At 40.7% G+C, this 17,140-nt stretch overlaps 1 protein-coding gene across 10 annotated transcripts in view; it reads right to left on the reverse strand.

The window, feature by feature from the left end:
* LOC122552612 (coiled-coil domain-containing protein 158-like) overlaps nt 1–16,489 on the reverse strand; it is a 174,314-nt gene extending 157,825 nt beyond the window's left edge. For 3 of the 10 annotated variants that reach the window (XR_006312432.2, XR_015756929.1, XM_087986126.1), the window contains exons 1-2: nt 16,016–16,489; nt 4,095–4,190 (exon numbers count right to left, since the gene is read on the reverse strand). Coding sequence is in view for 7 of the 10 variants with exons in the window: in XM_087986126.1 (XP_087842252.1) it covers nt 4,095–4,190; nt 16,016–16,130 (211 nt within the window). In the remaining 3 variants the exon portion in view is untranslated. Of the gene's footprint in view, nt 1–4,094; nt 4,191–16,001 lie in introns of all 10 variants that reach the window. The other 7 variants (XM_043695379.2, XM_043695396.2, XM_043695388.2 and 4 more) reach the window with 5 other exon arrangements.
* Nucleotides 16,490–17,140: the final 651 nt, after the last annotated feature.

Raw genomic sequence — 17,140 nt, forward strand, 5'->3', positions numbered from 1 at the left:
TAGGCCAGTTTTATTGTCCATCCCAGACGGCAGTTAAGAGCCAACCACATTGCTATGGGTGTAGTCACATATAGTCCAGACCAGGTAAGTATGACATGTAATAAAGTACACCTTATTTAAGGTATCTATCCTCAGTAGATTATCTAGTGGTTTTCCTCTAACCCTTTAAACCAAATAGGTGCTGTAGACTCAGTCAGAAAAGGGGGATGGTGACAGCTATCTATATGCTCATACAACATTCTTAAATGAAAATATTTCCACACGTATGATTGTGATTCCAGACACACACAACAGTGTCAACAACTGGGCTAAGTTACAACAATTTAACTTGTGTAATAATAGACTAGATTTATATAAAGAAGTAGTTCTTTATGCTTTTGTTCATGTAGTTAATTGACAATAAAGTTGTCACATGCTGAATGTAAATTGTTCTGTTGTATTGCCACAGAGGAAAACTCCAGAGAAGAAGCCAAAGAAAGTAGATACCGGAGGGAAGTGGCTTTGTTTTCACTCTTGCATGTTGTGATAGTTCATATTTTATTTGTTCATGAGACACAGATGCAAGTGGCAAGGCCAACATTATTGCCCAACCTGAGTTGCTCTTGACAAAGTCCTGATAAGCTGCTTTCTGGGATCACTGCTGTTGGGAGGAAGTTCTAGGATTTTGGTCCAGCAACAGTTTAGGAATTATGATATAGTTCAAGTCAGGATAGTGTTTTACTTGCAAGGGAACATATAGGCAGTGATATTCATCTGCAGTTGCTGTCTGTCCCCTCCCAGCTGGCATAGATCAGGCTTTGAAAAGTGCTGTCATAGAAGCCTTGTGAGTTGCAGTTGTACATTTTGTAATGGTATTCATCACCAACATTCTGCCTCCACGGTGGAAGGGCCTGAATGCTGACGTGGTGCCAATCAATTAGGCTGCTTTGTCCTGGATGATTTCAAGCATAGAGTGTTGGTGAAGCTGCACTCAATCATGCAATGAAGAGCATTCTATCACAATCCTGATTTGTGCCACATTGATGGGAGAGGCACTTTGGAAAAGCAGGACTTAGTTATGGCAGAATATCTATGAAAGCAGGGATTCAGTGATGAAAATGTCACTGAACATCAGCTAGATTCTCTTGTAACCTCAAGTGGCATGTATATTAAGTCTCATTTATCAGTCCCAGCTTATATGTGCAATGAGACCGAGGCAGCACGGTGGGCGGCACGGTGGCACAGTGGTTAGCACTGCTGCCTCACAGCGCTTGAGACTTTGGTTCAATTCCCGCCTCAGGCGACTGACTGTGTGGAGTTTGCATGTTCTCCCCTTGTCTGCATGGGTTTCCTCCGGGTGCTCCGGTTTCCTCCCACATTCCAAAAAAGATGTGCAGGCCAGGTGAATTGGCCATGCTAAATGAGGTAAGGGGTAAATGTAGGGGTATGGGTGGCTTGCGCTTCGGCGGGTCGGTGTGGACTTGTTGGGCCGAAGGGCCTGTTTCCACGCTGCAATCTAATCTAATCAGCAGAGACGTGAACTGTTTCACGGTCCAAGGAGTTGTGAGTGGTATTGAATTCTGTGCAGTGAACATTCCCACCTATTGCATGAAGAGGGAGAGAAGTTATTAAACGTAACTGCTGAAGATGGTTTGAACTTGGACATTAGCTTCTGACATCTATGAACATGTTCCAACATGCCAAGTATGATTCCAGCCAGTGGAAAGTTATTGCCAGCTGCCTCATTCTGATTTTCACTGACTTGGAGTTTTATTGAGTCTGGCATCAAGAATCTCCAATCAAGAATAGAGATCAAGAATAGACTTTCGTTTCATGCCTGGAATTCTGTTTTACTACTGAAGACACTAGTTTTGACCAAAACTATAATGAGATCTGGAGTCAAGTGACCCCTAATTTGTGCATCAGTCAGCAAGCTCTTGTTGTATTTAAGTGCCACTTGAGAACACTCCTTTTGACACCTGCCACAAATGTGCCAGTGATTGAGTGTAAACTGATCAGGTGATAAGTGGGCAGATTGGATTAATTCTAGAACAAAAACAGAAATTGCTGGAAAAGCTCAGCAGATCTGGCAGTACCTGTGCAGAAAAATCAGAGTTAACGTTTTGGGTCCGGTGACTTTTCCTCAGCCAAGGCACCAGGCCTGGTTCAATGATAAGCAGAGATGCATGTCAGGAGCAGCACCAAACATACCTAAAGATGAGTTGCCAACTTGCCAATAACGCAACACAGAAGGATATGCACAGGAGGAGATTAACACCTGATCAGTTTACTTCCTGCGAAAGGGTCACTGGGTGAAACTAACCCTAATTTCTCTTCACAGATGCTGCCAGACCTTTTCCAGCAACTTCTGTTTTTGTTCCTGATTTACAGCATCTGTAGCTCTTTCAATCTTTATTTGAAATAATTCTAATTTTTGTGAACAGAACAGTCCTGAGTAACTTTCCACATTGTTGGTAGTTGCCAGTTTTGTAGCTGTATCAGAGAAGCTTGGTTAGAAACATACGTCATATTGGAACACAAGTCTTCAGTAATACCGCCGGAAAACTGTTGAGAGACCAGAGTTTCTCTCAAAACCAGTGTCTTCAGCAGTTTCTTGATTACATGCAGTGAACTGAATTGGTTATAACATTGGGAATGTCAGGAGACAGCCAAGATGGATCATCCACTCTGTACCTCTGCATGAAAATGGTTGCAAATGCCTGATCTTTTCCACTCACTTGCTGTGGTCCAAAATTACTAAATATTAAAAACCTTCTCCTCATTAGATATTTTGTTGTCTGCCACCATTCATGACTAAATATGAGGGGAGTGTAGAGTTTTGACATAATTCATTGGTTGTGAAACTGCTTAACTGTCTGTAGAACGCTGCTGTGCTGTTTAGCATGTATATCATCCTGTGTTGCACTTTCATCAAGTTAGCTACTCACTTTTAGGTATGTCTGGTGCACGTCAGGAGCAGCACTTGCACTTATCATTGAACCAGGGTGGTGCCATGGCTACATGGTAATGATAGAGTGTGGGATATGCCACGGCATGAAATCAAAATTGCAGCTGCATACAATTTCAATACATTATTGGATGCCTAGTTTTGAGTCACTTGCTCTCTTCTGAACCTCTTCCTTCAGTAGTAGTGCTGCACAATATGACAGAAGGTGTCAAGCTGGGACTTCATTGCATCACTACTTCTGCAGTGGTCAATTCTATCAGAATGGTCATTAATAAATGAATCTGTGTCAAGTTGCTTGGTAAGGACAAGATTATGCATATTTTCCACTCGTGTTGGTTCCCTTACCACCTGTCAGGGATCATGTCTGGCAAACATACCCTTCAGGACTTACGCAGCTGTCAGTAGTGGCACCACTAGACAAGTCTTGGTGATCGCCATTGAGGATGCTTATTGCTGAGAATCTGAAATCACATGTAGCCCTGAAGAGGTATGGACAGCAAATTTCCCTCCTTTGGAAAAACATCAGTGAACCAGGTAGTTCTGATGACAGTTACATTATCACATGTTTTTATTCTAGATTTAGTTAATGAAATGAATTTAAATTTAGATTGTACTTTCTTCATCCACATAAAAATGAACTTTACTATAAAATGGCATACCATATATTTGTATACATTATCAATTACAGATAAGAATGCCACCATTATAATAAAAACCAACAGATCAAACCCTATAATCCCTTTTCTTCACATTCTGTCCACTATAAAGATTGACAAGAACACAGCAGACCGTACCAACTCTGCAATTCAATATGATCATAATTGATTAAATGCTTCAACTCCACTTTCCTAGTCACTCTTCATAACCCTTTCTTTCCTCCAGCCCAAAGATTTGCATATCTAAGCCTTAAATACATTTATTGATGAAGAAACGACAACCTTCTGGGGCAAAGAATTCTGGATTCAATGTTTTGAGTGAAGAAATTTCTCCTCATCTCAGTTCTAAATTAATGACCCCATATCCTGAACGTATCCCAAAAAGAGCCCAGCTTCCTAAGCCAGGAGAAGCAACCTCTAAAATTCAGCTAGTGTTGCATTAATTTATTCAATCAAGAAATAAGAGCATTACAAATAATCCAACCACTTACAGTTACACAATGTAAATTGTGTTTTTCCAGCTTCTGAGGCATGCAGACTTGACTGACAAGACCGATGGTCAGTAGATGAAAAATGTCCACGAGCCCCTAGTGACAAAAATAACAAGTCAGTACGGAACCAAATTCAGTTATATTCACATTTTCTTGTTATCCTTTAGTATACGAGTATGCTTTTGCTCTTTTTAAATTCAGTTCAGTCACCAGCTTTTGTTTTACTCTCGCAATAGCAAACTACGTTAATTCACTCATTCTAAAGACAACTTTACATGAAACACAATTGAAACATTTCAACTGTAAAACAATGGCAGAAAAATGTTCCTTTCATCTATGTGATTTAAAATTCACAACTGACAACAACAGTACCACAATAGATTTTGGTGATATATTCACTGTTATACTAAATCAATTGCAAGTTCACAAAAACACAAGTTAACAGCGATATTGATGAATAAATTGCCCCACAATTTTACAGATTGAATACTAAAGAATCTGACCTAAAAAGAATAGTTTAAAAGTTGAGTAGAAGGTTGTGGAAGCCAAGTTATTGAGTATATTTAAGAGAGATATAGATAGTTTTTTTGATTAGTAAGGGGACCAAAAGTTACAGTGAGAAAGCAGAAGAGTTGAGAAACATATCAGCTGTGATCAAATAGTGAAGTGAATTTGATGGGCTAAATTACCTAATTCTGCTCCTATATCTTAAGGCCCTATGAAAATAAGCAAAAGCTACCATGTTTATCCTTGAATTCTGCCTAGAGACTCTAGTTAGTGACAACAGTTAATAGCAGGCTTTCTCCTCTTGAAGAAAACCAAGAACTACAACCTATGAAAGAATCTTAGAGATGAAATAAACATTTTGATTAAATCATGTTCTAAGGCAGTAAAAACCTTAAAGATGATTTTGCTCCACCAAATCTAAAAAGTTATCCACTTTTTCGCTGGACTTCAATTCAGGCTGTTGCTGGGTACATCAAAATAAACCATTTGTTGACATAGGTGCAACAGTACAGATATGCTCACCCAATAAACATTTTATAAAAATCAATGTCAATATTTAAAATTATGCTAAGTAAACTAATTTTAAAATTAAGTGAAAGGTATTTAGATAATAAAACACATCCAAACCTATGTGTCTCTGCAGAATGAGCAGCAACAGGATAACTTTAAAAATCAAGAGCTTCGAGTGATACAGATTAGTAAAAGTAAAGCCGAAGTCTATTGGTTTCATTACTTAAAATATATATTGAATATGTATATGGAAACCGAATTAAAAATTCAAGAGAGATATTATTACCACCACAGCTGGACAACAGGGGAAAAACCTTCAGGAAATGCTGCAGTGACAGTGTTGTGATGGGGTATTATGACATAGTTAACAAAGAATAATCAGTTTGTGATTCACAGCAACATATAACAAGAAAATTATTATGCCCCCAGAAATTGATGATTTATCACATTTATGGAAATCAAAATAAATAAAGTTGATCAATTTTATTTAAGTTAGTTGTTTCCTTCATACATTTCTGGCACACACATTTTCTCCAATGTGGCAAGTAGTGGTGCTAAGAGGTTATTATTTGGCCACCCTAAGTGAGGTGTTAAAAGCCTAATGATATTACAACTGGGGAGTGGTACGGTGGCTCAGTGATTATCTCTGCAGCCACTCAAAGCCAGGGACCTAGGTTCCATTCCACCCTCAGTAGACTGTCTATGCAAACTCCACGTATTCTTACCATGTCCGCGTGGGTTTCTATCAGGGGCTCTGGTATCCTCCCACAGTCCAAAGATGCGTAAGTTAGGTGGATTGGACATGCTCAATTGCCCATAGTATCCAGGGATGCAGAGGTTAGATGTGTTAGTCATGGGAAATGCAGGGATAGGGTAGGGGGATGGGTGGGATGCTCTTCAGAGGGTTGGTGTGGGCACACTGGGCTGAATGGCCTGTTTCCCCACTGTGGAGATTCTATTCTATAATTCTAATTGGGCTGTTAATCCAGAGACCCAAGTAAAAATTTGGGGACCTGTGTTTGAATTTCACCACAACAGATGGTAGAATTTGAATGCAATAAAAATCTGGAATTAAGAATCTGTCGATTGTCAGAACACCCATCTTGTTCACTAATGTCCTTGGGGGAAAGCGAAACTGCCATTGTTACCTGGTCTGACCTACATGTGACTCCAGATCCACAGCAATGTGGTTATCTCTCAAATGCCCTCTGATCAATTAGGGATGGGCAATATATACTTTCCTGGCCAGCAATGCTCTTATGCTATGAATAAATACATGAAAAATAAACAAGTTTAGGGGTCTTAATTGGTGTTAAATTGAGAATGTCACCAACTGCTGAAGCGGGACAAAAGTAGTATGCATCTCTCCAGGGTCAAGTTGGCCAATTATCTGACTGTCCCATTACCTCCGGGGAGAGAAAACTGAACGTTTCCATCAAGGAACTGTACTAGAATTACCTAAAATAAGGTAATGTATTGAGCAATCTGGATTGTATGCAGTCATGGCAGATGAAGGGAATTTATTTTTATTTTATAATGATGATTGTGAAATGAGATTGGGGCAAGGGTGGGGAGAGGAAGCATCGACAAAGCGTGGAACAGAGGATCGAGAGAGTGGGTTTGGCAGCAGTGTGAAGGATAGTGGCTGTAGTCCCCCTCTCCCCCCCCATGAGACCCCCTTAACCTCCCTTCACATTGAGGATGCCCTGCATTGTGCTCTCTGCCACGACCACTATGCTGTGACAGATTTTAAAACAGATCACAATGAGCATCAGTCCTAGGTATCAGTGCTTCATTTGACCAATGATGGTTGCAAGGAGCACAAGCAAAACTGGAGTTATTGGAAATTGGGGTAAACCTTCCACTGGTTGGAGTCATACCTAGTGCAAAGGAAGAAGACTGCAGTGGTTGGAAGCCAATCCTAGTCACTAGATATCAGTGCAGGCATTCCTCAGGGTAGTGTCCTAGGCTCAATCATCTTCAGATGTTTCATCAATTGTGACAAATGTTAAGAATGCATTATTATTTCTTTAAAACTTAGATTCTAAAGTAGAGGTAAATGGGTTTGGGTTTTCAGTTCTGTGAAGGTGACTTTTTTTCTTTTAAAAAGGTCAAAAACATTTTTTTTTCAAGCAGTGGGTCAAAAACACCATTCCCAAGACATTACATGGTTTAAATAAAACAATGAAAATACTTGTAACCTCATCAAGTTGAGTAAGAAAGTAGAGAAATAAAATGGGAACAATACTTTATAGGGATTGAGTCTGAAAAGCATCTTTCTGGGGAAAAGGGTGCAGTTCATGGTGAGACCTTAAACTTCATCTTTTTTCCTTGTAACGTAATAAGCTTGTGTTCTTTTAATAAAAAGGTACATTCGCAGTCTTGTGAATATTTCAGTGACTGATCACAGTAAATAAATTGCAAAAACAAAACATAGGGTCTATCAAGCTAGGATTCACACTAGAATCGGACTTCGAACGTGGTGCTGGAAAATCACAGCAGGTCAGGCAGTATCCGAGGAGTAGGAGAATCGATATTTCTGACACAAGCCCTTCATCAGGAAAGAGCTTTGATGAAGGGCTTATGCCCGAAACGTTGATTCTCCTGCTCCTTGGATGCTGCCTGACCTGCTGTGATTTTCCAGCACTACACTCTCGACTCTGCTCTCCAGCATCTGCAGTCCTCACTTTCTCCTAGAATCTGACTTATCTAGTATTACCAAAGTAAGGGCTCTGGGATAGAAATCCATTGGAGATCTGGAAAGAATCGAGTACATGAATATACTGCACATCAAAGCAAGATTTCTTAGGAAGTATATTGCAAAAAAGACTTGACTGTTGGTAGAAAATTAAACAGTGAAGTAATTGAAATCTTTGACTAAAGCTAAACTGAGAGAAATAATGGATAAAAAAATGTCAGCATCTATGAATGAGATAAGAAGTTATGTCAGTGCTCGTAGCAGCTAGGATTCAATTAGAAACTAATCAAATTCCAGTGGAATTGATTATTTATCAGGGTGTTACAGGCTAAAATACTAAATCATCAACTGGCTAGGATTATATTAAAATAGTCAAATTTTACCAGACATATTCAGAACCATAGAATGCCTACAGTGTGGAAACGTGCCATTTAGCCCATCAAGTCCACACTGACTCGATAAAGAACATACCACTCAGGCCTACCCCATCCTTGCAAACCTGCATTTTCTATGGCTAAACCATCTAGCCTGCACATCCCTGGACCCGATGGGAAGTGTAGCATGGCCAATCCACCTGACTTGCACATCTTTGGACTGTGGGAAGAAACCAGAGCACCCAAAGGAAACCCATGCAGACATGAAGAGAATGTGCAAACTCCACACAGACAGTCGACCGAGGATAGAATTGAAATCCAGTCCCTGGCGCTGTGAAGCAGCAGTGTTAGCCACTGAGCCCCATTTGCCATGTCATTGGGAAATCCTAGCCGGTTAAACCAATGCTTTTAATTCTAATGTAATCTTTTGAAGACCTATTTAGCAGTATCTTACTGGATTATCTAAAAACAGGAATGGGCATTAGTATCTTTTAATACTTAGACAGTGAGGCAGTAGCTTTCAAAAAAGGAGAGGCAAAATGGTATAGAAAACCTCTTTTTTTTAAAGCATGCTATTTGAATTACTCAAAATTAACAACAGTAACAAGGATTAAACATAACGTCACAAGTAATCAGGGAAATCGCATTTTGGGGTTAAACCAGTTTATATCTTCAGTTTATCATTCACGATCTCAAGGAACGTACAAATCCAGCATCAACCATTAAAGCCCATGATTGGAGATCATAGCTGGGATAATGGAACTTCCTTGTTACTGTTTGCCATTAGGGATTCAGGATCCAATCCTTTTGAACAAATATATGGAAGAAGTGAGGTCACCTTTAAATTAATGTTTTTTTTAAATTAACCAACAGCAGTTTTTAACAATCTGTTTTTCTCTCTCTTACTAGTGTATTTTCATATCCCATTTGCACTTTATCAATCTCGATTATCCTTTGCTGCTCTAAGTTTAAAAAAAACTGAATCCAAGGCTTACTAGCCTTCTTTGCAACATTATCAACCTTTGGTAAACCTACTTTAACTTTTCATTAGCCATTGGTTATCATTCCACACCCAACACCAATGAGGTTTTAAATTCTTCAAGCAATCTATATTTGCTGCCACTACTAATTTTATTTACATTTTTACCATTGGTCATCTATCTTTTAATCACATTTCTCAATCTGATTTAGCCTAATAGCATAGTTTGCTTTGCTCAGATTGAAGAATGGAGTTTCAATCAAAACTAAATCACAAACTCAACATTGAACTCTCATGTTGCAATCACTCTTACTCAAATTAGTTTACTGCAAGTTTTGGTTTTTGTTGCATAATACCAGAAGTAAAATACTCTCTGCTCTAACTGGCTGCTCAACAAAATGATCTCAAGAACTACCTTACAGGCATTCCATTAACTTGTCCTCTATACTATAATTTAAAATTTGATTTGTCCATTCTAAATGAAGTTTAAAATTCATGATTCACATTTCACCCTTGTTGCGATCCTTGAATACTTTTCAGAACAAAACATGAATTAATGGCACAACTACAGGCTAATGGTTATGATCTTATAACCATTAGAGACAAGGAAATCTAAATCGAGAACTGAACATTCAAGGGTATGTGATCTTTCGAAAAGACAGGCAGGAAGCTAAGGGTGTGGGTGGGGTGGATTTAATAGATGATGAAATTACTACATTGGTAAGAAATTATCTTGAATCAGAAGATGTTGAATCCATATGGGTGGAAAGGGGAATAAGACATTGATAGAAGTTGTCTATAAGCCTCCAAACTAACTGATTATTAGGTCAGAATAAATCATAAAATAAAATGACAGCATGCTAATCGTGGGACACCTTAATCTACGCATAGACTTGGGAAAATCAAACTGGCAGAGTAGCTGAGAGGAAGAATTCAAAAATGCATTTGGGATTGTTTTCTACAATAACAATTAAAAAAAAAAGAACAGTACCGTACAGAAAGAGACCCTTTGGCCCAACAAGATACCTTTCGAAACCAAAAACCTTTTGCCTCTAAAGGGGTCCACATCTCTCTATTCCCTGCCTATTCATCTCTCTGCCAACTTGACCCTTAAATGTTGTATCTGCTTCCACTATCTCCTCTGGCAATAATCCCAGATACATATCATCATCATCACCATCATCTGTACAAAAACATGCCTCTCACGTCTCCTCTAAACTTATTCCCTTTTACCTTAAACCCAAATCCCCAGCAATTAATATTTCTAGCCTGGGAGAAAAAAAGGCTCTGACTATCCATTCCAACCTTGCCTCTTTCAAGTTTGCAAGCTTCTATCAGTTCACCCTCATCCTGTAACATTTGAGTCAAAACAAACCAAGTTTGTTCAATCTCCTCATAGCTAATGTCCTCCAAATTAGGCAACATCTTGGTAAACTATTTCTGTATCCCCTCTGCAAAACCGCCACATCCTTCTGGTAACGTGAGGATTAGAACTGCACACAATATTCCAAATGTGACCTAACTAATGTTCTGTGTGTTGGGACTCCAACCAGGGATCTGATAATGTGTAAAGAGGCTGCTTTAACAAATCATCTCAGAATAAAAGAGCCCTGGGAATAGTGACCATAACATGGTGGAATGTAGTGTTTAGTTTGAGAATGAGAAACTTGGGCCAGAAACAACTGTGTTAAACTTCAAAAAAAATAGTAATTCCATGGGAATGAGGCCAGAGTTGGTGGTGTGGATTGGAAAAGGAATTTAACAGAAAAAGGCAGTTGACGAACAACAGCAAATGTTTATTAAAAGTAAAGTCATGACTCACAGCAAATATAATCCTGGTGAGGAAAATGAATTCTAGGAAGGGAAGACACTGATCACAATTAGCCAAGGAAATTAAAGACAATTAAAAGAAAAGGCAATCAGTGTGCCAAAAGATTAGCGGTAAATCAGAGGATTGGCAACATTTTAAATACCAACAGAAGATACTCAACAAAAAAAAGTGAGAAAATAACCTGAGGGAAATTAACAAGCAACAGAAATATAGCCAAAGGAAGAGAGGGCTGAAAAACGTGTTGCTGGAAAAGCGCAGCAGGTCAGGCAGCATCCAAGGAGCAGGAGAATCGACATTTCGGCCATATGCCCTTCTTCAGGAATGAGGAGGGTGTGCCAAGCAGGCTAAGATAAAAGGTAGGGAGGAGGGACTTGGGGGAGGGGTGCTGGGAATGCGATAGGTGGAAGGAGGTTAAGGTGAGGGTGATAGGCCGGACAGGGGGTGGGGCAGAGAGGTCGGGAAGAAGATTGCAGGTTAAGAAGGCGGTGCTGAGTCCGAGGGTTGGGACTGAGATAAGGTAGGGGGAGGGGAAATGAGGAAGCTGTAGAAATCTGCATTCATCCCTTGTGGTTGGAGGATTCCTAGGCGGAAGATGAGGCGTTCTTCCTCCAGGCGTCGTGTTGCCTTGGTCTGGCGATGCATGTCCTTGGCAGAGTGGGAGGGGGAGTTAAAGTGTTCAGCCACGGGGCGGTTGGGTTGGTTGGTGCAGGTGTCCCAGAGGTGTTCTTGAAACGTTCCGCAAGTAGGCGGCCTGTCTCCCCAATGTAGAGGATGCTGCCTGACCTGCTGCGCTTTTCCAGCAACACATTTTTCAGCTCTGATCTCCAGCATCTGCAGTCCTCACTTTTTCCTAAAGGAAGAGAGGGGCTCAGTCAACATAGGCCCCTTACAGAATGGGTCTGGGGAAATAACGATGGCAAGGTGGGAAATGGCAGAGGAGTTGTACAAATACATTGCATCCATCTTAAATGTGGAGGATACTAATAGCATAACAAAAAAATAGTGGGGAGCAAAGGTTTTGGGAAGATGAACACAATAAATATCAGTAGAGAAAACGGACCAGGGAGATTAAAGACTAATATGTTCTTGAAGCTGCTGGGTTGTATCCTAGGATTTTAAAGAACAAAACTACAGAGACAACGGAGGCACTTACAATAATCTGTCAAGAATCCTTAGATTCGGAGAGTCCAGAGGATTAGAAAACTGCTAGTACAACACCCCTATTCAAAAAGGGAAGGAGCCAAAAAAAACACACAGGTAACTATAAGCCAGTTAGCGTAACATTTATCATTAGGAAAATGTTAGAAATGGGGCAGCACAGTGGCTAGCACTGCTGCCTCACAGCACCAGGCTCCCAGGTTCGATTCCAGCCTCGGGGCGACTGTCTGTGTGGAGTTTGCACATTCTCCCAGTGTCTGCGTGGGTTTCCTCCGGTTTCCTCCCGCAGGCCAGGTGAATTGGCAATGCTAAATTGTTAGGTGCATTAGTCAGAGGGAAATGGATCTGGATGGGTTACTCTTCGGAGGGTCGGTGTGGACTGGTTAGGCCAAAGGGCCTGTTTCCACACCTGTAGCGAATCTAATCTTATTATAAAGGATGTAAGAGCAGAGCACTTAGCAACACCATATAATCAAGGAGAGTCAGCATGGCATCATGCAGCAGAAAATATGTCTGAAAAAGTTATTACAGTTCTTTGAGGAGGTTAACAAGCAGGGTCAATAAAGAGAAACCAGTAAATGTACTTCCTGATTTCCAAAAAGGCATTTGATAAAGTGCACACAAGGCTATTGAATAAGTTAAGATTTCATGGCATTGGGCATAGCATATGAGCATGAATATGTGATTGGCTAACTAACAGAAAATACAATTGGGATAAAGAGACCATTTTCAAGATGGCAATCTTTAACTAGTGAACTACCACAGGATCAAGGCTGGGGCCACAATTATTTACGATATATTTCAAAATGACTTGGATGACTGAAGCAAATATACTATCGTTAAGTTAACAAATCACACAAAACTATATGGGGATGCAAGTCGTGAGGCTGACAGAAGGAGTCTACAGAAGGATACAGATGATATAAAAGGATATAAATAAGTGGGCAATAAAATAGCAGATAAAGAAAGCAATGTGGGAAAATGTCAGGTTAGGAACATTGACAGAAGAATAAAAGAGAAGAAAGTGAGGACTGCAGATGCTGGAGATCAGAGCTGAAAACGTGTTGCTGGAAAAGTGCAGCAGGTCAGGCAACATCCAAGGAGCAGGAGAATCGACATTTCGGGCATGAGCCCTTCTTCGGTAGAGAGGATGTTGGGGTCCAAGTGCATGAATCACAAAAGTTGGCATCCAGGTTCAGTGGCCAATTGGAAAGGCAAATGGAATGGAGCATAAAATAAAGGGGTTTTGCTAAAACTACACAATGAATCAGAGATTATTATTGCAACTATGCTAAGGAAATATGTGCTGACATTGGACATTGCTTAGAGAATGTTCACTACATTGATCCCGAATATAGAGAAGAGATTGAGTAGGTTGGACATGTACTCATTGGAACTGGAGAGAATTAAGGGAGGCTTCAACAAATCATATACGAAGCTTTGGGAGCTTGACAAGGTATGGATACAGAGAGGGTGTTTCACCTTTGAGTAAGGCTAACAGAGTAAAGGTGGGGGGTGTGTGTAAAGCTGAGTAAATCAGCAAGAGAATCGAGGATTTGGGGCAAGATAGGAAAGTGGAATTGATGATTATCTGATTGGCCAAGATCTCATTTGAATGGCAGAGTGTACTCAATGGGCTGGACCGACTACTTCTGATCCTATATGTTCATTCATCTTTAATGGTCTGAGTTATGCACTGCCTGACATACTATTGTACAGAGGATCTATAAACTGTTCCCACTAACATTTTCTGCTCAGTTATTTCTTAACTGCATTCAAAATGATTCTGAATGTTGATTTTTTTTGAACCACTATTCTCTCAAAGGTTTTAACTCATCTTTCATTATTTGTGCTATCCATTCTGCTAATCATTCTTCCTCTGCCATTTTCCTACACCTCCAAAAAAAATCCCATCCCCTCCACTGTCAGCAATCCTCAGGAACTGTTTCCTCCAATGACAGCCTGGCCCATGCCTCAATTCAACACTTCATTACTCCCTTCTTCCTGTAATACTTGCCAATTCATGTCCTCCTTTCTCATTGTTGGAGGCCCCGAACACAGATTCTAGGTGAGACAGCATTTTACTTTTCCATCTTGTCTACTGCATTTGCTGATCACAATACAGATTGGAGAAGCCAAATGCAGGCGAGGTGTATTGCAGATGCCTCTGCTGTTTGTAGGAATGATGCTGACCTCCCAGTTCCTTGCCATTTCAATAAAACAACTTGCTCTCATGCTAACATTTCTATCTTGGACCTACTACAACGTTCCACAAAGCAAACTCAAAAAACAATACCTCATTTTCTGGTTAAGTACTTTACAGCCTCAAGGTCTCAATATTGAATACCAGGGGCAGCACAGTGGTTAGCACTGCTGCCTCACAGCACCAGGGACCCAGGTTCAATTCCAGCTTCGGGCAACTGTCTGTGTGGAGTTTGCACACTCTTCCAGTGTCTGTGCAGGTTTGCTCCAGCTTTCTCCCACAGACCAAAGATGTACGGATTAGGTGAATTGGCCATGCTAAACTGCCCTTAGTGTTCAGGGATGTGGAGGTTAGGTGCACTGTTCAGGGGTAATAATGTAGGGGAATGGGTCTGGGTGGGCTACTCTTCAGAGGGTCGGTGTGGACTTTTGGGCCGAAGGGCCTGTTTTCACACTGTAGGGACTCTAAAATAACTTCAGAAATTGACTGCATTATGTATGTTCTCCATTTTTCTTATATTTTCCCCACTGCCACCACAACTCATTTGTCTTTAGCACTGGACCTCTACATTATCTGCCCCCTTGTTTCTCCTCTGCTTCTGTCAAAAGCATTTTATAAATTTCCAACACCTTTCAACTTTGAATAAGAGTCAGACTGAACTTGAAGCATTTAATTCTATTTCTCTCTCCATAAATGTTTCCAGCCTGCTGAGTTTCTCCAGCAGAATCAGGTGTTTGTTATCCATTTTGCATATTGCTTCTAAAAGTGAAGCATCCTAAAATGTTTAGTTTCCAAACGTGGCTAAGCACCAAGTCCTAGTTATTTAAAAATAACAGGAAAAAAAAATGGTCTGAATTTTGACCTCCAGGAGACAGTTCTGTGTACTTCTCCAATTAGAAAAAAAAACATCCATTCAGTATTTTCTCTAACTTCACTGAACCATAGTGTACACTATTTCTCTCTCCATACCATGGTCTTTTGTTTTAAATAAGGCCATTATATGCTACATTTTCACAATGTTTTTCAAAATAGCCAAATATACAAGCACATTTACTACAATGTCTTCATCAACCCTTTCTGTTACTTTCAAGAATATAATCAAAATCAGTCAGTCAGTCAGTCACGATTTGCTTTAAATCTGCACTGGTTGTCCTTTATTAAACCTGTGTCAGAGGTTCAGGTGGATTAGTGACTCATTCATAAGACAGGCCAGGCCTCTTGGTGAAAGGAAAAGCTTGTTTTCCTATTTTTAATATATAAAAGTGAGGAGTGGTAAGAAACAAAAGCCTGGAGTTAACTCACTAGAAATTGAAAACCTGGGGAGATTCATGCCCATAGTCTTCCAGCACCAGCGCTTTGTTTACAGCCTTCCATGGGATCTCAAGAGTTTTTTTTTAAACCATTCAAGGGTTGGCCAGCATTTACTACCTAACCCTAACTGACTTTGAGAGGATTTGTAGAATTGCAGCCAGGTTTCAGACAGAAAATGCTACCCTGTTCTGCCTCCGACCCAAATAGTGTTCAAACAGCCAGCATTCACTCACAAGAACATCTATAGTAGCGCCCTCTCGCATTACACAGCCAACAGCTCACCCTCATCTGCAAGGCGCCGCGTGAATTAAAACATGTCAAGGAACATTTACTAACCATGGCATACTCACTTCCTAGAGATCTGGAAACTCCTGGCGAGTCGAGGGACGGTCTGCTGCTCAGTGCCGCAGGATCGCCACAGGCCGCTGGCTTCTTCTCGGCTTCAGTTTCGAAAACGTTGGGCATTTCTTTTTCAAAAATAAACTTTAGGCGATTTTTAAAAAAAAAATAACCTTTGGGCCTTAACGTTGGCTGACTTAGAAAAATACACGTTTACAGTAGATAAATAGATGGACCTATGTCAAAATTTATATTTTTAAAAAAAAGCAATTTCAGCTAAAAAAAATATAGATTGCGAATAAGACTATGACTCTGCGACATAATAAAAAAATATAAGCTATTGACTAATTGTGCGCGCGCGCGGAGGTCTCGGAGCTCTTCGGTGAAACACCACCTGTCGCCCTGATGACAGGAGAAGCCTTTCTTGCCTCTAGCTCTGTCCGAGCGGCCACTGGAGACCCACCTGCCCGCTCCCCCTCCTCCTCCTCCTCCTCCTCCAGTCCCCGGCCGGGGTTATCACTCCGGAGTCCGCGGGAGAAGACGCGGCAGAACGCTAACGGGATTCCAACGCTCCGTATCTTAGCAACCGCCTTTGCAACACCCAGCGGCTTTGTGAGGTCACAATGGATTCCCCCCCGCTGTGACGTCGCACAGAAAGGACAGTCGCTGCTGAGATTCCCAGGTCAAGCAGGTGGCGGCATCACTTCAGCTGTCCCTCCGGAAGTCGTGCGGTCTGCATCCACAGGACACTGCACTGTTGCCCCCAACTAAACATTTTCAAGCACCAACATTGGAGGTAGGAATTGCCTTGAGGAAGTACTTGGAGTATTAACAATTTCAATAAGAATTGAAACTTGTGCCTCTTATGCTGGTGAATCACTGGCACTATTGATGACCTTAAGTTTCAGAAAGCAAAATGTATAGGAAAGAGGGAATGTTGCCACTGACTGGGACCATTTTTCATTTGCACCATGTTATTTGTTTGCCGAATTATTATTTTTGGTCTATATTTAACAAAGTTAAAAATCACATAACACCAGGTTATAGTCCAACCGGTTTATTTGGAAGCACTAGCTTTCGGAGCACTGCTCCTTCATGACAACTACCTGATGAAGGAGCATCGCTCGGGAAGCTAG

Source organism: Chiloscyllium plagiosum, unplaced genomic scaffold, assembly GCF_037043375.1.
Source record: "Chiloscyllium plagiosum isolate Xiang-an unplaced genomic scaffold, Cpla_swu_hap1 HiC_scaffold_1, whole genome shotgun sequence".
NCBI lineage: Eukaryota > Metazoa > Chordata > Chondrichthyes > Orectolobiformes > Hemiscylliidae > Chiloscyllium > Chiloscyllium plagiosum.